The sequence below is a fragment of the Solea solea genome, chromosome 7, assembly GCF_958295425.1.
Source record: "Solea solea chromosome 7, fSolSol10.1, whole genome shotgun sequence".
Lineage (NCBI taxonomy): Eukaryota > Metazoa > Chordata > Actinopteri > Pleuronectiformes > Soleidae > Solea > Solea solea.
This window is the reverse complement of record NC_081140.1, coordinates 4501501-4523514: the sequence shown is the minus strand read 5'-3', so window position 1 is coordinate 4523514 and position 22014 is coordinate 4501501. Positions and strand designations below refer to the sequence as shown.

Here is a 22014-nt window from a genome sequence, read left to right as displayed (position 1 = left end):
TCTTTGATCAGAGCAGTTACTTTGTAAAGTGCACAGCTGTACATGTCACAGGAGTGATTCTCACGCAGGTGAATGTGGGAAGATTCCATGAAAATAACACTCTGATCCCCACAGAGTTCACTGTGGGTTTTCTCTTTTCCTCCCTTGAGAATAACACGCGCGCTGATCTTGAGATGAAATTATGGAGTTGTTACAGCTGCTGGAGATGGCAACCATTTACACCGATGATGCCTGCTCTTTAACTGGGGTCTAATCCCTCCAGGCTTCTCTCTCAAGGTGAAAACTGGGTTCTAGTCTCTCATGTCAAACATTCTATGCTTAAAAGGCTAGTATGGAGTCTGTTTTTTTTTTTTTTACTATGGGTTTTCAAACCTGCTTCTGGCTTTGTTATTGTTATGGGATGGAGGTATAAAAGTCTACAAGTATCAGATAAGAGCTGGAAGTTTTGCACATAGGGCTTATGAACATGGAGAAAATATCAAACTGCATTTTTCCCAGCAGAGGTTGCTATTGCAATTTGCTTTGCGATAAAACACTTTTAAGTTAAGCTCACCATTCAATATTCACTGTGTAATAAATTAAAAAGAAGACGGAGCACGAGATAGCATCAAAACATGGACTGCTATACTTCAGACAGTGATATAACATTTATCACATATTCAATGACATATACGTTACAGTAAGTGTTCTTAAATGTAATTAAAATATGACTAATGACATTATATTTGAATGGTATATGTCGTGTGTTTATGTAAAAACAACATGGGGCATCTTAGTTATGTTAACCAAAGTTATTTGAATGAAAATTGAGATGATTTATTGTTAACTGGGACAGAAATGTTGATTTGAATGTTCAGTACATTGTTGCTCGTGTACAAATGAGGAGTGTTGGCCTCAGAACTGTAATGTTTGAGGCAAATACTGTACAACAGTCAAACTGCAGCCTGTGCAATTTCAAATTGCAACGTCAATTTGAAACTAATCACTTTGTTTTGCAGACAAACTTTTAATAAATCAAATAATAAGTTACAGACCCTTAGCACTTCAGAAATTGTGAGATTCAATATTATTATTAATATCCTGCCAAAGCTGTAAGTTGACAGTACATTGTTGGCACAATGGTGAAGTTTGTGCTGAAGATCCATGTGAGACTGTTTAGCCAGAGGAGATTTATAGTGAACACAGCAGCCAAAGTCAACAACAGCAAACAGTTAGAGACTGTCAAACTAGAGGAGTCACACACACACACACACACACACACACACACACACACGAGCCGGGAGCTCAACAGCCCACTGTCTATTTAAAACATTTAGGGCAAATTAGTGCGTAATTCATCTTTATAAGAAGGAAAACAGGACTGGATATTTCTGTCATTTATTTTCCACTTATGTCGATCAAAGATCACCAAAGACATATTGATATAAAGCACAATGTCAACCCATGTTGTCATATTTATGTGCTGCATCTGGTGCATTTTCAGCTTTTATTTCAACATCACTTCAAAGTTTGTCAGTTTTAGAATGTCTTGGTTAGCCAAACTAAAAAATGAAAAAGATGTTTGGAGACTTAAGTCTGCTTGGCCTCTGGCAAAAGGAGGTAGGAATTGTTTGATCGTTTTCCTGGAATTACAGACTAAACAATCACGCACAATTACACGGTAAACGAAAATGACAATGATATATGAGGTAATAAATGGCTCTTTAGTGCATCTCTTGAAGTCTCTGTTAATGTCATTTCATTACCCAGTAAATATACAGAGCGATGATAGAGTCTCAGGGCAACCACCAGCTTTGTTGTTTTTATGTGACTGAAAGTTGATCTTATAAACGAGCAAACTGCCAATCATTGAAACAACATCTGCATGTGATGCTAATAGACTTTTTCCATAGCAATATTTGTCAATAAAGCTGTTAATTATTCTATTATTCTATTATTAATCAATTACTACATTGATTGACAACTATTTTGGTAATCGATTAATCGGTTTGAAGCTTTTCTCATGATTAAAATCAGATTTCCGACAGTTTCAGCTTCTTAAATGTGATTATTTTCTTCATTTCTTTGCTCTGGATAACAAAGAATCATTAAAAGAGAATCATGTTGGTTTGTGGACAAAACAAGACATTTGAGAACATCGTCATTTCCTGGTTTGACGAACACCGATCAACATTTTTTAAGGTTTCCGATATTTTATGGACCAAACGAGTAATCGAGAAAATAATCGACAGATGAATCGATTATGAAAATAATCGTTAGTTGCAGCTCTATTTGTCGACATGAAATATTAGGACCAGTAGCTGGGGCACACGGTAGCTCAGTGGTAGAGCGAGTTGTCTTTCAACTCGAAGGTTGAGGGTTTGATTCCTTTGTTTTCACTTAACCCCATGTTGCTCCTGACAGCGTGTGACTGTGATAGAAAACGCCCTGCACATAAATGTGCTGTATGAACGTGTGAGTGAATGGGTGTGAATGAGTGAATGGCAGTGTAAAGCAGCTTTGAGTCATGAGTCATCAAGATGAGATAAGCGTTATATAAACACAGACCATTTCCCATTAAAGGGTCCCAGTCCAGGTCTAAGAGAGGCAGGGTCGTGTTGTTGTTCAGGTGTAAAGGTAGGTCACACTGAACACTGCACTCTTTAACCTGTAGAACCAGTTATTCTCTCCAAACAATGTTATTTTAAAAATGTTTCCCATATTTTCTGAGTTTGTTCCAACAAAGTGATCGAGAAATAATAATACCATATGGTCATTATAGCACGGCTATGACCTAATCTTTTTGCACAGTTCTCTATTACCAAAGTTCAACTCTTCTCACTAAAGCAGCCGGCGGGCCTGAAAGCTGCCTTACAGCTCAGCACTTAATGACTGAACCAACTGGAGGCTGGAAACCACACAGCATCACATGTATTCAACAGGCCTCTGTTGAGTGCGCACGTTATCCACACCACAGAAATAAAAAACCCAAAGTCTATTTAAGATGCAGTCAGAGCTTTGTTAATATTAGCAGCGGCTTCAGTTACCTTCATGAGTTCTGCCACGCTGTTGAGAAAGAGCGGCTTCTCTCGAGCCAGAGCGAGCATATAAACCACGGCCTGCTCCCGGCTCTGACCTCGCCTCACAGGTGCAGCCCTGCTGCCACTCAGCAAGTGATACTGGTCCATCACACACACACATATACAAAGTGCAGCTCTGAAGCAGGACTAGAAGATGCCTAAGTCTTCAGATGTTTGCTTCCATTCAGCTCCTGCTGTTGTTTAAAGTGATGTCAGAAGTTCTGACAAAGCGCTGCTTTGGGTGGGATGGAGGGAGCAGCCTTCTACCTCAGCTCAAACTCTACCCAAGTCTTCAGGAGAGACTGTGAGGAATCTGTGTGAACATGGGCGGAGCCGGAGGTCGACATGTGTAAGGACTTCCTCGAGTGGGAGGCGTTTGGCTCGCTGGTTCTAAGAAAAGCAGTGGCTCTCACTTAAGACACGACCAAGAACTTTATACCGCGCCTCCTCTGTACTCAGAATAGGCTGATAAATTTAATCCAGGCAGACAATGTCGAGACTTCAGGGTCAAATGTTAAACACACACACAACGCGTGTGTTTCTATGACATGATAGAATGGGCTTTTAAATGATGATCATTAATTATGAGGCCAAAACAGGGACTGAGAATGTGCCACATTCACACATATCACCATCATGATAATCAGGCCGTCTGGATTTATGAGTGAGTGCTTCTGAAAATACAGTAATGAGAACATGGGCCACAGTCAGGGGGACAGTGTCAGGGATGTGTTACACGAAAGGAGGAGGCCTTTCTGAGATTATCGTCCTATCGTCAAAAAAACGGTTGAATTAAAGGCCCAGTGTGTAAGATTAAATGACATCTAATGATAAGACTGAAATCTGCAACAAATGGAGAACTCCTCCGCTCACCCCTCCCTTTACCAAGCATGGAAGTAAACCATGTAAAGTAAACCATAAACCACCTTCACACACCAGAGAGGACGTTCTTACGTAAGGTTCTGCTTAAAGATGTAAAGCAAGGCCCTTACCAAGTACATATATACGGTTTATTCTAAAGCTACAGAACCAAAACTATTTTCATCTTATCGCAGTTATACACTTATACAAACATATCTATGATTAATTTATTCGATTTCTGCCAATAAACCCTCCCAAATGTTACACACTGAACCTTTAATTTTTTAATAATTATTGTCTTTTCAAGTATATTTAATTTTTTTCTTCAAGTTAGTGCATGAATAAAGACAAGATATATATTTGTGTTCATTCATTTCTTCATTGTTTATGAGCAGCTTAAAGGGGGAGAACGCTGCTGAGTGAGGAATTCCCTGTGTGCCACTGTGATACTGAGCAGTTAACTGACCCCCTCTAGTGGAGAGAGCATATAACTGCAGGATGCACCTGCCGTAATTCAAACAGGTTGTTTGTAAATTCACAAAATATGACACAGAGCATCAAAGAGAGGGAGGGAGGGAGGGAGGGAGGGAGAGAGGATGGCTGATCTAATCTCATCTAAATACTGATGATTAATTAAAAAGTGACGCTATAGAAACCAGACACTGGATTAGTGCAGATTTGGAGGGACAGAGAAACAGATTTATCACTGCTGTCCCAGATTAAGAGCAATACAGTCGTACTGAGCTGTCCTTTCTGTCTCTATCTTTCCCTGTTAAGTTTTCAACCAAAACCACAGAAATCTGCCTCTGGATACTCAACACGACACATGCCGCACGGAGGAGTGTTCATTGTTTCCTCTTCTCCCTTCCACTTTAAAATAGAGAAGACAATGCTGAAAAATCCTAAACCACGTCCTCAGGTCAGTGGGTTTGTGTGTGTGTGTGTGTGGGCAGGTTCACTGTCACACAGTAGCCAGATATATTTGGCCGTGTTTCTACGAGATGCTGGTGTTCTGTTTGACAAGTGCCATGGTATATTTGGTCTGCTAATCCTCGTGAACAGTGAAGAAGATGCCAACCACGCAGGGATGAATTTTCAGTCAGTCAAACACACACACACACAACATTTATGACATCATGGTGGGCAAGAAAATGATCACAAACGACAGGGCAGACAATCTGGAGACAAGAAAGGAGAGACTGCTCATGTGAAGGAGGTCAGGGTGAAGTGAACCACCATTAAGTTCAGACTGAACCAAATCTGTGCTGGAGTCAAAGTATTAAGATGTGACGCCTACATGGACTGCAAAAACCAATGATTATTAAAGGAATACTTTACTGATTTGCATGTATTGCTAGAATAGCAGTAGTATTTATTTATTTTTTTAATTGTGCTTCCCTCCCTCAGTTTTCCACTGAGTTGTAAAAAATCTGTTTTTCTCACAAATCGCATCATTTGACTCAGCAAAGGTTTGAAACTACAGCGCCAGTTCTGCACTTTTTAGACTCACCCATAGGGGGACGAGACTTCATTCCCACAATGTAAACACGGTGTCAGCCATCTTTGCTAACAGTTACGCTAACCAGCTCTCGCTCTACAGAGTAAACTGAGAACGACAATGAGTTGTTGTCGTTCATCTACATGAGCCAAAATGACGTTTTTCTGCCTTTCTGGGCCAAGAAGGCACTTGCTTCAAATATTATTTCACATTTCTACTACATAGATGACCCAGTTTTAATAGACACTCATCTTTCCAATGGTGAAATTTTCCTTTAATGAAGCACTAAGTTGATCACCAATTATTTTGATGGTTTGATGAGTGTTGTGGGTTTTATCTTTTAAATGAAAACAACTTATCTGTTTTCTTACTTCCTAATTCAAAGCGGCGGGCTTTGAATTGTTACATTTGAAATTGGTAGCAGTAGCCGTACTTAAATGTCTTACTTTCAGGGGGTGGGTGGAGTACTATACTCGCTTCATCATGACAAAAGTATAGTTTCAATTGTGAAAAAACAAAGTTTAACTCCATTTTTCCAAACAAACAGCCCAGTGAAAGTAACAATCATGATAAAATATCAGATAATTAAATATTATGTTGTAAAACTATTTAAGGACAGAAAACAAACAAAGTAACTTGTTAAACAGAGAAACATTTCACAAACCTGAGGCATAATCTTTGAGTGTATTGCACAGTGCATTAACTTTACATCAATTTTTATATATGTATATATATATATATATATATATATATATATATATATAACACTGTAGATCAGAGATCCATCAGATCTATTAGAATTTCGAGCCATTTAACATGGACTTAATATGTTCTGGTTTCTTTATTGAACATCTTTGGTTTGTGAAGGAAATGAGACACTTGAGAACGTCACGTCACTACTTTGAGGATTGGAAAAACACTGATTGACATGTTCACTGTTTTCTGACACTGAAAATGATTATGAGTAGCACCTCCAGGACCAACAAATCCACAACACATCAAGGGAAGTAAAAGACAATAACTGCAATCAAAAGAGATGTGCTTCTGAGGAAAAGCCGTCAGTAGTTCTTTATTTAAGCAATCTATGACCTTTAGAAACACAGCTCTCCACAGCGCTCACACTCTGACAGTCAACTCCCAGGCGCCGCACTGATATGTCAAATTGGAAAATTCAAGAATAGTGTGGCATTTTTTTGTCATTTGCTGAAAAAGAAATGTCCTGCACTACTGGTTACACGCAACACTCTCATTGTGTGCTGTATGATAAGAGACAAAGTCACACTGTGTCCCCTTCAAAGGAACAACAGACACAAAGATGGAGCCCTCGTTAAAACAATGACGTCTCAGAGAAGATGAGTTGGTCTTTTACAGACGGGTCAAAAGGACACGTGTCTGCCACAGATGAAGCACGCTGAGACTGGCTTCATATGCCAAGTGTGTCTGGCAGACACGGAGCGTCGGTCATGTGGCCAAGTGAAGTGAGAGGTGCCAGGTGAGACAGCTTGGATCAGACGCACAGAGGCACAGAGGCAAAGGGTCTTCCCTGCAGACAGACCGATAAGACCAGACTACAAGATGAGGGAAATGCTGATTAAAGGGATAGTGCAGAGTGTGGTTGTATGTGGTATTGACACATGATTTACACTGCCTTTGCCAAGCATGTCGCCTTTTCTGTGAACTGGGGATCCAGAAACCTGTCTGGACCTTACAGAGCCCGAGAGAACTGACCAAATCCAAATCCAACATACAAACAGTCTCATACAGCTGTCACGGTAAATTAATTTGACTTAATACACCAGTACGGGGGCCACACGGTGGTGTAGTGGTTATCACTCTTGCATGTTCTCCCTGTGACTCTGGATTCTCCGGTTTTCTCCTACACTCCAAAAACATGCAGATTTGGGATTAGGCAAACTGGACACTCTAAAGTGACTCTGAGTGTGACAGTGGAAGGTTGTTTGTCTCTATGTGTCCCTGTGATGGACGGACTGCGACCTGCTCAGCTATGTCAGCTGGGATTGGCACCAGCACCCCCCGTGATCCTCATGTGGAGGATAAAATGGCACAAGATGAACTCCACAACTCTTGTTAAACTGTAACCACTGATAACTGTTAACATAACCCAATTACTGTGGTTTATTTTGAGAATAACATCTACTGAGGATGGCTTCAATAGCCTGTGACAAATTGTAAACCACTATTCTAAACAGAGATACTCAGTAAATCAGTTTCTACTTATTATCACTTATTTTTACTCATTATACATCCCTTTATTTAATGTTTACACCATATTTTCAACAATGATTTTGAAAATTCACCTTAATATTTGTGTCTACAGATGTAAATAACCATTATTTTACCTCTTTTTCTTTTATTAACCAGCAAGTTAACATCTTGCATCTATTACTTAGGTTAATTAACAAGTCTGAGTCTGACAGAGGAGTGTAGCAGTGAAGCTGGAGCCTCCTGTTGATGTCCCATCAGCCTCTCTTAGAACTCCTAACTTTGTGTTTTCGGTGAAGCAGTTGTGTGAATGAGTAGCAGACTGTGTGTGTGAAGTGAAGTGACGCTCTGAGGCAAGAAAAAATCCGTGAGTGAGTCAACTGTGACTAATTACAGGCCCTGCAGCTCCACGCCCTGCCTCCTCAAAGAGCTGCGAGTTTCTGCACTCAGAAAAAATACAAGGACATCAGAGGCTGCTGAGGAATCCTGTCTGCGACTGGGTCTCAGGCAGCTCCTGTTTGTCCCCGCTGTCTGCCACGTCCACTTCATATGAATGTAGTGTACGAGCGGTTTGCACTAATCTAAAGTAAATATCGCCCTTTGTGCGCCTGCTGTTGTTCTAGTCCAAAGGTTATTGTTGCTGCTGCTGACCTCACAGTGAGGACCTGAGGTTTCACAGACTGGAGTATGTACAGTAAAAAGGAAATATGGGCAGAAAGTACTGTGGGACGATCACTGGTGTGACATCGGGACAGTGTGACATCAATCTGGGGAACACTGTGTACTTGTATTCACAACTTTGGACTTAATTGTGACAGCTAGTTCTAACCCATTTAATGTGAACTGCATGTTAACTCAGTCTCTGCTCCAAACTTATCTAGTTTCACGTTTGGAAACAGCAGTTTGTAATACAGGATCTGGCAAAGATGACAAATAATTATTGCCATAGAATTGTCTAGATGTAATGTTTACTCATTGCACTATCACACGTAATATAACCCATATTAACACCACTATTACGTCGTTTGGTAAGACTTTAGATTAGGGAACACATATTCACTATTAACTAGGTGCTCACTAACATTCATAAATAACACACTAGCCCTTTATTAATAATTATTAAGCACGTATTAACACCTTATTCTACATAATCTTATTCTACCGCTATGAATTAAGAACATGAATTAAGATTAAGGTGTTAATACGTGCTTAGTAATTACTAATAAAGGTCTGGTATGCTACTTATATGCATGTTAGTAAGCACTTAGTTAATGGTGAATATGTCTTCCCTAATCTAAAGTGTTACCAGTCGTTTTGACAACTTTCATGTACAAATAAATCATTAATTATCTGACATTTATGATCAGTGGACTGATATGAGTATTTAATTGTGTTGATGTTTGTGACCACATCTCTCAACAGCTAACCATCTTTTTAGATGCTTTGTTAACTCTGCACACTGAATATCCAACACAGCTTCAAGTGTAAGTCGCCATATCCCCCTAAGTTCGGTCTAAGAATTGCATGAAAAGGACTTATGGTTCCAATACCAGCTTTTTTGTTACAGGTGTTACGATAAAATAGTTTATCTATTGTGCGTGTGTGGGACTTTAATTGTGTTTAATCACGACACATCTAATGAAAGTGGCAGAGCAGTGTACAAACTGTACGACACATCCTCTTTCATGTCATTTTTAGAATGTTTCTTCTATGTCATCTCTTAGCTGGTCTTTACTTAATATTTATACTCAATATAAAACTAATTAAATTCCTTCAAAGAGAAATAGGGAGTTAAGCTGTTGCAGTGCAAAACAATATATTTATTGGCTATTATAATAGGGTTAGTGCATTAGTTAATTTACATCTGTGATTTAGGGCTGAAGCATTCATTTTTTTATTGTTCTATGCCAAATAACAACGTAATAAGTCGAGGTTAGAAACAGTAGTTCCTACCTTCATGTTCTTATCCTTGCATTAGAGTAGAATACAATAGTAGTTCATATTTTGCCAGTGTAATGTTTATTTTGTTTTAAATACATAACAGTTAATATTTTTTTGCCTAAAAAGGAATTTAAGTCACAAATCACTATTAGTTATGTTACCCAAATCATTCAGCTCTGGTGAGATTCTGAATGAAGTTAAACTGTACAGGTTCTGTGGTGTCTGAACAAAATGACTGATCATGTTTGTTTTTTTTAAATCAGACAGCTTCATTTACTATGAACTATTGCTTTAAGGACTAAATCTATCACACAACACTGACCAGCATCTGATAATCTGAAGATATCAGTGGGACGACTGCTGCTATCACAACAAAATCAGACACGGACCAGCTATGTTGATAGAACTCAGCAGAAACCTCAGCTCACTTCACTATTAAGGGTTAAACAGAGTCTCAGTGTTCTGATGCAGCACTGCCAGGTCACTGTAGGAAGAAGCAGAGCATGGACTGGTACATAGAGACAGTTCAGTCTGCACAACTGAACTGGCCTCTCTCAGCCACACACTTTGTAATTACGAGCAGGGCGGACAGACGCCTCCTCACACAAACACAAACGGATACAAAGGCTTTTAAAGGACTTAGTCTCTGGAGTTTCATTTAGACGGGCAGACGTGTTCAAGATGTCTACCGGCCGCCACTCCCTACCCCCCTCTGCTGAGCATAGGAAACAACAAACAATGCGGTTGCTATGGGCTCATCTTGGCGCCCTGGGACCGCATGTCAGCAGCAGTTCAGACAGCCCGAGTTACAGACTATTCATGTTTGGAAAAGGAGGAGCAACCAGGCCCGGACGTTATCTCAGTGGAGATAATGCAAGTGTTACACTCGCTTCCTCCAAGAGGTCACACAGACTGAGTCAGACCAAGCCTCTTCAAGACTATTAACATTATATCTCAAGCAATGGTTTTGTGATAACCACACTATTGAAGTTCATAAAGATTAGTTGCAGAGTTTCCCTCATATCCTTATTCGCGTACAATAGCACACAAAATTGTGAAAGCACAATTGTAGGCAAGCCAGCGATACTGAATATATTTCTACAATGCAGCAATGGAGCAAAAGGCTGGGTTCTGATCTCTTATGTTATTATGTGGTCTGTAAAAATGTTTTGTTCATTATGAAACAGTGACAGGGCAAATTTTACTGTGTCAGGTTACCACAGTCTGCACAATCAATGGGAAACACTGAGCTAGGTTGTCTAACCCCAGATTCTCAGTAAAATGATCCTGCATCACGTAAGAAAAAGAAAGACTGAAATGTGTCATCAAAAACATGTGCTTACTGCTGACATTCTTACATAAAATACTGTAATTCGATAGACTTTCCCAGTGCCCCTCAGAACACAAGTATCATTATCTATACATTGTTATGTGAATCAATTATTCAAAGGTGTGGTAATGGTCAACCAAGTAAAACCAATGAGATACTGACTTGTTTCTTAAGCTGGTGTGGAAATGGGTCACCGATTAACTTAACTGCAAAATACATGGCTGCCTATCTTACAAGCTCCATCAGGCCAAACCTGTGAAAATAGTTTATTTGCCTTATCCTATCTAGTCAGCCACTGCAACTGGGGAAAAGTTAATACCTTGTTATTTTACCTTAGGCTGTGGAAACCTACATTAATCTAATCTAACGTATTCAAATCAGCACAAGAAAGAACTACAGATCATGTGTAAACTGCTTAAAGTTGCCGTCAGTGATGTTGCATTTGGACTTACAGTACATCCTCACCGTTGCTGCTGTCAGCACTTATTATCATGTATGGTGAAGATTGCGGAGCATTTATTCATCAATTACTAAAAAGTTGTGGGATACTGGATAAGTTTCTCCTATATTTTCTGTCCAAGCCTGAGACTGAGACCTATAAAACTGAGCAAACGTTGATCAGTGATAGTTGTCAGCGTAGAGAGCTCTTTAACACAGAGATTAACAATATTACAGTAATATTACAGCATACTATCTCTGGCAACAAGCTCCTGACTCACCAGCCTCTCCATTTCCTGCTCTCGAAGCCTCTCCTCTCTCTGTCGTCGGTGGTATTCCAGCAGCTCGTCCTCATTGTCACTAATTTCTGTGATGCTGTTCTTCCTCTCCCTCATCCCAGGGTGGGGTCTCCCTGAAGACATCTTCCTCTGTGTCCTGGGACTGGCTGCAGGGGACGAGCCGGGCAGGGAGCCTAGACTGTAAGCAGGAGACAGGGAATTCCCATGGCTTGCCTTCCGTACCCCTGCACCACTACCACTGCCCTCCATCAGCATAGAGGTAGGTGATGGGCTGCGGGCTCTGATCCCCCTTCCACACATCAGCTCCTCAGATGTGGATCCAGTTTTTCGCCTGAGCCTGGGACTTTCTGGAACAAGCTTACCAAGACCTGAGGGACTATCCGGAGTCCTCAAGGTAGGCATTGTACCAGGTAGAGCCCCTGGAAGTACTGGGACCCCTCTCCGGGCCATGGAGGGGCTAAGTGGGGGCAACTCTCTCATAGTGCTGCTCACGCCACTGCTTCCATTCAGCTCCAGGTTCCTCCTGGCCATGCGTGGGCTTTCAGGGGGCTGCAGTGAGCGTGAATGTTGCTGAAGCGGAGATCCTTGGATGACATGGACAATGGGGTCCAAAGGAGGCTGGAAGGCTCTGGTGGATTGGGAAAGCTGCCTGGAAGGGCTAGAGGTGAGAGAGCGGTCAGCTAGTGTGGTCTGCTCTCTAAAGGGGCTGGCAGGCCTTTCCTGGAGCACTGTGGTTGTCTTGGTCCTGGGACTGGCGGGTGATGGGGATGAACATGTAGGGAATTTGGGAGTAAGTCTGGGACTACTTGGCACAATGTTTTTACTATTAAGAGATTCACTAGAGCACAGAAGCGAGGTCAGTCGACTATCAAACCCATCTTGACCCATTATTCTACGACCTGTCTTGGGGCTTGGAGGAGCCTCTGTCAAGACCTTCCTCTGCAGCCTGGGGCTTTCCTGAACCTTCTGGCCTGCCCCACCACTGCTGACATTGGGCAAAATGGTCCGTGGCTGGGGTACAGGTGGAGGGTGGGCGGTGAAATTGTAGCTCGAGGAGCGAACAGGCACTGGTGGCAGAGAAGAACTCTGGTCCTGGGGTCCTCCACTAGGAGAGGGGCTGGTAATGCTCCCACTACTGGCTGCCGAGGGCGAGGAGAGTGGGGAAAAGGGAGGTGATGTATTCTCATAGCTGGACCCCACAGACATGGCCCCAGGGCTGGTGGGAGGGGATAGAAGATACCGACCTCCTCCATTGACCATAGGTGACAGAGGCGAGTGGGGAATCAGTTGGCCTCCTGAAGGCTTTTTGGACTCCAAAGAAGAAGGCTGGGGGTCATCCATGATTAGGGAGTCCATGATGTCCTGGAGGTCCTTCTCAATAGAGCTGACGATTGCACTGTGCTCAGACTGGATTCGCTCTCCAGGAGCTGAGGACGACTGAGCTGGACTTGCCTGATGATTCCCATTGACCAAGCTCTCTGTGTCAAAAGGGGGAGATGACAGAGAACAAACATTAGGCTTAGTCAAAGGTCCACAATGTTCAGCTGATATTAACTGGTTCAAAAAAAACAAAGCCTCCTTCAAGGGAGCAACCCATTGGTGATGTGCGTCCTGAATCTGGGAGTTCTGCCACAGGAACAACTAAGTTAAACTTCTTCATCTAGTGCTACATTGCTGAGTTAAATAAGTGCAAGCCCATATTAGTAGATTTCTTTGTAACTCTCCCTCACTGTTAATGCATAGCCAACAAAGCCAATGCCATTCTTTTTCTTCCACCAGAATAAAGAGCTTGTGGTGCACAGAGTTCTCTTAATCCTTACTCAAAGAGTGTATTCCTGCATCATCTATGGTTTACCTGTCTATCTGCTGGATGACCTATATGTCCATAAAGGTGATAAACAGGCAATGCAGTGCTGTAAACTTCTGAATATTTTCAGATCCTTTTTAAAATTGACGGCATGTTAACTCACAGGGTGCCCCGTGTAGACTTCATGACTTTCCATGACAAACATGAGGTCATTTCATGAACACAAAACATTAGGTTCCATTTTATTTCTGTGTATAAAATATCTTAAGATAATTGCCAAACCCCCTGTCCTGACCTTGCCAGATATATCAAAAAATAATAAAAATGTATAATTCAAAGACTCAGTGTCTTGTCATAACCTTGCACCTACTATATCAGACATGTTCAAAAGAAAGGAAGGACACAGGCGAGGACATGAACGAAGAGACAGTGCCCGTGCATTGGATAGGGATCAGGAGAAAATGTGCCTGCATAACTCAATTACCGCAAAGCCCGAAAGCAACATAGGACACAGGCCGGGTAATCTAATCTTAACAGTCTCCTTTAAATGTCAGCGTAGTAGATTATTACAACAGAAACATACAGCCATGTGGGAGATTCACCAGCATGTCCTCAAGGCAGGGATCACAGCACAGATCAGGGTTTATTACGGCTAAATGAAATCTGTGTAAAAGGATCCGTTGTCTGTGTCAGTAGAAACATGAGGATAATTGCAGCATGGAGTAATTAGTGTGAACACAGAGGTAAGAGCAAACAACCGAAGAGTACAGTAGAGCTGTCATCTTCAACAAAGATGTAGTAACATTAGATATCCTACAGCTGTGCCATATATATCATATAAATCATATATACATTTTTACATGAAAAAGAAATTGACTGGTTTGGGGAAGTGAGCAGTTTACAAAGAACTCATGTGTCACACAGAAAAGATGAGGAGGCAAATATTGTAGTAAAGAAAAAGGAAATAACATTTTGCAGGGTAAGCAAGCAGTGCAAGTTAACTTCATGGGAATAATGTTTGAATGAAAATGCATTCTATAAATGCATTCAAGGAACCTCAAGCCCCATCACTTCTAACGGCAAACACAAAGACTACGATCACACAACCAGCAAACGTGTGCAAAACAGATTATATTTGAGTATTCACACTTAAAATAAAATTTTTACTGACTGTATCCACACAGCCATGGAAAAAAACATCAGATCTGAATCTCATCAACAGAAAATAACTAGATGAGTCACTTCAGCCCTGTGGGCCACACAGTGGTGCTCACTGTGGGTGACTAGAACTATTGGCTCACAGATATCTGTCCGGATCTTTCTGTGTGGAGTTTGTATGTTCTCCCTGTGTGTGTGTGTGTGTGTGTGTGAGTGTGTGGACTGGTGACCTGTCCTGAGTGGATCCTGCCTCTCGCCCCATGTCAGCTGGGATTGGCACCAGCAGCCCTGCGACCCTCATGTGGAGGATAAAGCGGTAGACAACGGATTGATGGACTTCAGCCCAGTAATGTGAATGCACTCCACCAGCCAAAATATGTGATAGATGTACTACTGATAAGGTTGTTATGAGCTCAGTGGAAAAGTATGGAAATTAACTTTTATTTTCCATCTGCAATCATCAATAAAACACTGATTAATGTTTTATTAGATATCATAACGCACAGTGTAATTTATATGATATCACCCATACCTTATGTGGAATAAAGCGAATAATGACAAACACAGAACAGAATAGAAAAGTCAGACGTCCCTATAGCAACATGGCTCTAAAAGACAGAAGCTTCACAAATAATGCATTAGCTGTGCTTGTTCAGCAGAGATGGGAGCAGCTTCCTGTCTCCTCCTTTATGATGACTCTGCCTTCATGACAGCGTGACCACAACCACATTCAAGACATTTCCATGGTCTTTATGCAGCACCATTGTCTACAGGCTGTCACTGTCAGACACGTCATCTGTTGAGCTATGCATTAATGTCAGTGTCACATCGTTTCTCTTCAACAACGACAGCAGCGAGATTCTAGTATGCATGCATGAGGGGTCAACAACGAAAGGGGGGGTGGTGACAAAAATAAATGCATTCGTTCGCTGAGGGAAAGCCCGTGCAATGATGTCATTGGATACAGACCATCTCCTCGAGTACATCACGCCAAACTTCATTTAAAAAACTGGCATTTTATTGTCAGCTTGACTTTACTGGTGGAACTGTGAGTCTGACACGAAGCTACTTTCATAGATGTTATTACACGCAAGGATCTCTACAATTCGGCATCAATGTCATTATTAACAAGCGCGTTTAGAGAACACATTCGCGATGGTTTTGGTGCTACTGTCTGCATTTTCCTCTCCTACCTACGGACACAATGTGATATTGTGACCCCAGCGAACTAAATGTATATGTTGTTCTGTTGATGGCATGAAACGCTTCACGCGGTGTGGACCTTCCAGGAAAGACGAGCGAACGTGGACTGTGATGTGGCGAGTGGCCGGTGCCTCTCACTCCTCTCGCCCAAAGCTCAGACATGAAGCGGCAGGGTTACTCACATGAAGGCATACAAACTGCGACCCGGTCAGTGTCAGTGCGGTTCACTTGCTGTGTTTGACGTACACATTGAGGCCCCACATCCTCTGGACACCGGCAGCAGCAGAGCAGCGGTGACGGAGCCGTTACGCGCCGGGCTCCGTACACACACACACACACCGTGACACGGAGGGAGATTCACCGCCGAGGCTGATATTTCAGCCGGGGGTTTGGATGCTAGGTACCGCCGCTGCTTTCAGCAGCTGGTGTCATGTTACACACAACATAACACCGCTTTTCCGGTCATGCCCTTCAAAATTAAGCTCCAGTGTTGTGAATGAAGATGCTAAAAATACTTCTGCCGTCATTCATTGTCAACGAGGAGACAGGAAGATGAACGGTATATTATAACGTCCCTCTCAATTTGAATTTTCTGTGAATTACACAACAATACCACCAACGTTCCAAGTATTATGAAAGCTACCAGAGCCAAAGGAGTAAGTTAAAACATGAGACAAGACGGCTCAGATATATACAAGTATCAATAGGCCGTTTACGACAAATTATTAAATGTTTTATTTTGAAAGCAAAATCGCCTTACTTCCGTTGTAGCTCTTCCTATTCGTGCAACTAATGAGAGTTTTACGGCTTTTTAAAGAGTCAAAGCAGTGGAGTTGTCAGTGTTAATGTCTCTCAAACGAAGGTGAAACATTAATAAACCATACAGACATCTGAATGGCATTATAAATATGTTTTTATCAATAATTAAGGCTCATCAGACTATACAGATTGTTGTCATCCAGTGTCACTTGCAGACATTTTAATTAGGTTTAAATGATGTCTGTCTACAAGGATACTACATGTAATATTATAAATGCAAACACATTTAAGCTTAGAGTGTGCATACAAAGCCTGTAAAGACTGAAGCATGTTTTATTTGACAGTAAACGTCTTTCAATTTGTTTGCAAGAATCATATCATATCATAGTATTCAGATCCATCACTTGTGTTTGTAATTGTATTTTAAAGTAAATGAAAAGAAGAAGAAAAAAAGTACATTACTGGGGGAAAATCCTAAAACCAAATACTTTGTCATATCAGTCAAATCATAACAGGTAAAAGTAAAAGGATTCATAAAGATGTAAATGTTCTGTGACTGTTATACTGTACTATTATACTGTATGTTATAGCAGGATTAATATGTATATGTAAGCTGAATTATAGGTTTGACTTTTTTTATGTAGTTCAGCTTATAAATATACATCATAATGGGAATACTTGAGACATTGTTCATGACAAACTGAAGTAAACAAATGATACCTTTATTTAAAAAAGAAATGATCTAAAAAGGTGTTAACATCTTCTAATGAAAATAATTTCAGTTTGTCCAATATTGTCTCTCTATATTACAATTTAGATTCAGTGCTGAATGAATTGATTAAATGTATGTTCTGTTTAAGAGTTAGGGCAGTTTTGTTCAGCCTTCACATTTCTTTTCACTTTATGGTTGCATTTTTTGGGACCTGGGAACGTGGCATCAGCTGAGAGGGACATGGAATGGTGAAGGGTGGAGCTGGGAACTGAACATTTTTCCAAAGTTCAAGAGCAACATTTGAACTGTGAATTTCACATTATATTTTGAATTCATTTTCATTCTTTGTTTAGCTTGCTGGGACTCGTTATTTATTTATATATAAAAAATTGTGTTGTACGCATGCCTTTTCCACTGTCCTTCAGTTGTTTACGATGAGTATAAATAAAGTCAAACTCATAATGCTATTCAAGAATAATAATGATATTCCCAAAACACTGATAATCAACTGCATCACAAACACTCAGCTCTGTCAGTAGCTCTACAGACTGTCAAGCAGCCAGTGACAGACCCAGCAGCCAAAGCCCAGAGAGGAGGAGAGCTTTTTGTTGAAAAGCCAGCCTACAACACAGAAGGCAGGTGGGTGGCTGCAAGAGGGGACCGAAGGGGAAACCCAGGGGCGGAGGGTGCAGAGCTGGCAGACAGTAGAATGAAACTGGAGGTTTATAAATAGGCTCTGAAAAAGATACTGTAACCTCAAACGTTGGCCACTTTAAGAAAGCAGCTCAGGCCCACAAAGCCGTCTGCTGGCCGGGCAGAGAGGCACAGGAAACGTCCAATCAGCGAGGAGGTGGTAGCTGGAAGACAGCTGGCTGGAGACAGCCGGTCAGTGGGACGTCACTGACCCGGCAAAGCTCGTGAAACACTGAACAACACGCAGGTGAACGTGACTGGTGTCACAGATGAGAGGAGCGTTAGATAGAAACATGACAGAGACACCATGATCAGCAAAGACGCATAATACCTGATACACCTGATTCACACACTTGACACACTTTCTTTGGTACAACTAGGGATGAGCACAACAATATCTGTATTGGTCAAAATCAATATCTAAAGTCTGATACCATCCCAAACCCTAAATGGCTCATAAATTCTTCACTAAGCAAAGACTGTAAAGATATGCACCACCAATGTCACGTGACCAGATTTGATAATTTCTCTGTTTCATTGTCTCATTGCTTTATTCATTTCTGTAAAGTGTCCTTGTGTACTTTGAAAGGCGCTTATAAATAAAATGTATTATTATATTATTAGGACCTTTTTAAATACGAGTAAACAAAATAATGAGTTAACTGTCCTTCAATTCTGGATCTAAGTGAGAAAAAGAACAGCACAGCCTTTTATTATCTTTGGGGATTATCTTTCTGGTCTTAATAAAATGCCTGATATCAGCTCCCAATAAACAGCCAGATCTGTATGAAGCAAAGGTCTTGCAAATATTTCACAATAAAAGTCTTGTTGAAAATGAAAAGAATGAATGAATCAGAGCAACCGATTTCATTTCAGGCAGAAAATCGTGATATAAAAAAAGAAGGTCAGCTTCAGGTCAGGTTTAATGGGGTTTGCCTTAAACACAGATAACAAGTGTAATTTCCAAGTCTCAGATATGACAGATATGACCTCTTAATCATGGGAGTGGTATAAGCACTTTTCATCTGAATGCAGCTCAGGAATGCATAATTGAGGAAAATGGTACGTTCCTAAACAACGGAAGGCTTTCATTAGTGCGTCAGGAAGTCCACGGCAGCCAGAACGCCTGTGAGCTAAACTTGTCCCCTGGTGGCAGGCGGCGTCAACAGTGAGGGGAGGGAAGTGACACGGTGCTCTGGCAAATCCACGGTAGTAGAGCAGGCCGAGTAAAGACACACTCTCACACACACACACACACACACACACACACAGACACACAGGCGAGAGCAGCTAAAAACTTTGCCTGGAGACGTAGAGGAATGAGATGCTCATAAAAACATGCATGGTGTGAACTCCAGCACCAGGTCCCAGCTGAGCGCGCTTCAGCTTTCAGGGTTCAATGGGTACTGCATTATAAAAGGAACAGCAACATCAGCCGTGTAACAGAGCTGTAATAACATTACTAACGTAACTAATGCAAATATGCTCAAATAAGGCCATTTTCTGGCTTAAAATGATCCTAATTGTGTTCATTTCTCACAGGGTTTCTTTCATCAGAGGAGGAGATAGTTATGGTACACTGGTGTGAAATTTCTCCCCTTACTGAAACGCAATTATGAAAATATAGAAACATAGGATACATGTACACTGAAGGTGCAAGAAGCAGCTACTGGAGGTTAGCACAGCAATGTATGTCATAGCTCACTACTTCTGTGTAATGTTTATGCTAAACTCATACTAGCTGTGTTTACATGTGCAAAGTGATGCATTCTGATCGCAAATTACAATTCCATCGCTCACATGGACGCAAAATGAAATGATCCCATTGGGGTTGGTCTGCGTACACGTGCATCATCAAGCATTCAGCGTTGTCTAATTCTCCAGAAGAAGAAGAAGCTTCACTTGTAAACAAACGCTGCACGTGTCTGCTCATCCGCTCACTGTCCGCGATCTTTCTGTGACTGCAGTGTCGGCTCATTATTCTTTTTTGGAATTAGAAATACAGCAGTAACAAAACGCCACATTTGCATATGTCAAGCCCTCTGGTTCAGAGTCAAATCTGTTTTTGAATGGGCTGTATCGGATCAGAGTTTTGGTATTGGCATGTTAAATCTTTTTAAATCTTTTTAAATCTTTTTCCATCAAATCAGACTTGACAAATCAAAGTGAATGAGAAGCATTTCAGATGAAGTAAGTGACTTGGTCATAAAACTTTTCTACTTTACACGACATTCACTCGGCACATCTGCACAAACTGTAGATGCACAGTGGTCAGGAGTAACATATGTGTTGCCCAAGGTCACATCGCCATGTAGACTAACAGAGCTGGGAGTTAAAATGCGACTCCCTCTACCACTGTTCCACCGTTGCCGTAAATGAAAGAAAAGACACAGCAGGTTAACAGAAGACTATTAAAGCCATACAGTGGTCATTGTATAAATCAACCTATAACATATACTGGTGTAGTTTTAGTAGCTGCTGTTACACTTCCTGAACCCCGGCCCAGCTATATTAAAAAAAGGAAAAATGTCAAGGGTTTACTGCTGTGCAAACAGCAACCTGTAAAAATGAACAACCCTGCGACTCTGCCTCACACAGCAGCAACAATCTTTCAATGGACCTGCACAAGGAGAAACCCCTTTTCTAGGCTTTCTCATTCATGTGACAAAAGCTCAGTGAGTTTTTATTCACACTGGGCTCGTTTCATTTTTAAAAAAGAGGAATTCCCTGGCACAGCTGTGAAAATACAGTGAAGCAGACAAATGAGAGGGTGTAACATGTACCTGCACAGAGTCTGTAGTCCCCAGTGGAGACACCTCCTCCCTGGGGCATCATGCTCTTCATCCTGAACGCCTCCTCGGGGTGGTTGAAGCGGAAGAAGTTTGACTGGCCAAAACACAGCATGCAGCCTGGAAAACAGCAATAACATCAGTTCTTTTCATCTGTTCCACACATAAAAAAAAACCCACTGACACTCCCCACACACATGAACACACGCTGTACGCAAAATAATATAACTTTGTTGTTGTTGTTGTTGTTGCATTATTAAATGCTTAAATGCAACATGAACCAATCCTGGGTCTAACAATAAAGCTCCAGCTGACCAGGCCTTCTCTGTTCAGACCATTACTGTATATGTGTGATATAACCTGTCATCACTTTCTAAATCACTTCTAAACACTCACTATCTTGGGACTTGATTTTTATTGATTTTATTGTTGATGGTTTCATTGTTTTAATGTTGCTTTTATATTTTCAGATGCACAAAAATGTATATTAAATTAAATTAAATGTATTCTAACCTTGCAACTCCTTCCCATAATTATTCATTATTATCATTATTATTATTATTATAAGTATTGTTATTATTATTAGGGCTGTACCTAACAATTAATTTCACATTAGATGAATCTGTTGATTATGCTCTGGATTAAATGAGTACTTGTTTGGTTCGTAAAATGTCAGGAAATGTTGAAACATGTTGATCAAAGATGAAAATCAGAAACCTTGGTTAAATCCGTACTTTTTCCGTTTCAGCTAATTTCATTGAGCGTTTCAAAAATGCACTTGTTTTTCATAATGTGCTTGTAAATTTAATCTGGATTTGTCCAGTGTTTCATATTTGCTGCTGCCTATTCTTGATCTCAATGGGATTTTCCTGGTTAAATAAAGGTTAAATAAAATAAAAAAAATATTGAAAAAAAAACATCAAAATATGTGAGGATTAATTTAGTTATCGAATAATTGCTGCAGCCCTAATCATTGTTTTAATTATTAACATTATTATTGAATGTATCTCTTACTGTGGTGAGAATTCAGAATCTTGAAAAGTAATTGAGCACCTGCTCTCTCCATCATTCTCAGACAGGAAGTAAATAACCACAAATACCTAACTATATTATTCATGACTTGATGAATGAACCAGTCACATAAAAAGTTATTGTTATTGAGACATGGAGGAAGAAGCAGCGGACAGCAAATAGAAAGGATCATCTTCAAGTATCACACCAGTTTGGACTTCCTGTATTTAAGT

The 22014-nt window shown here is 40.8% G+C and overlaps 1 protein-coding gene across 21 annotated transcripts in view; it reads right to left on the bottom strand.

Moving 5' to 3' along the window:
- Nucleotides 1–22014, bottom strand: part of phldb1b (pleckstrin homology-like domain, family B, member 1b) — a 121520-nt gene that overhangs the window by 34853 nt on the left and 64653 nt on the right. For all 21 annotated transcript variants that reach the window (XM_058634206.1, XM_058634210.1, XM_058634211.1 and 18 more), the window contains 2 exons: nucleotides 20765–20890; nucleotides 11632–13127 (listed from right to left, as the gene is read on the bottom strand). In XM_058634206.1, the coding sequence (XP_058490189.1) occupies nucleotides 11632–13127; nucleotides 20765–20890 (1622 nt within the window). The remainder of the gene's footprint in view (nucleotides 1–11631; nucleotides 13128–20764; nucleotides 20891–22014) is intronic.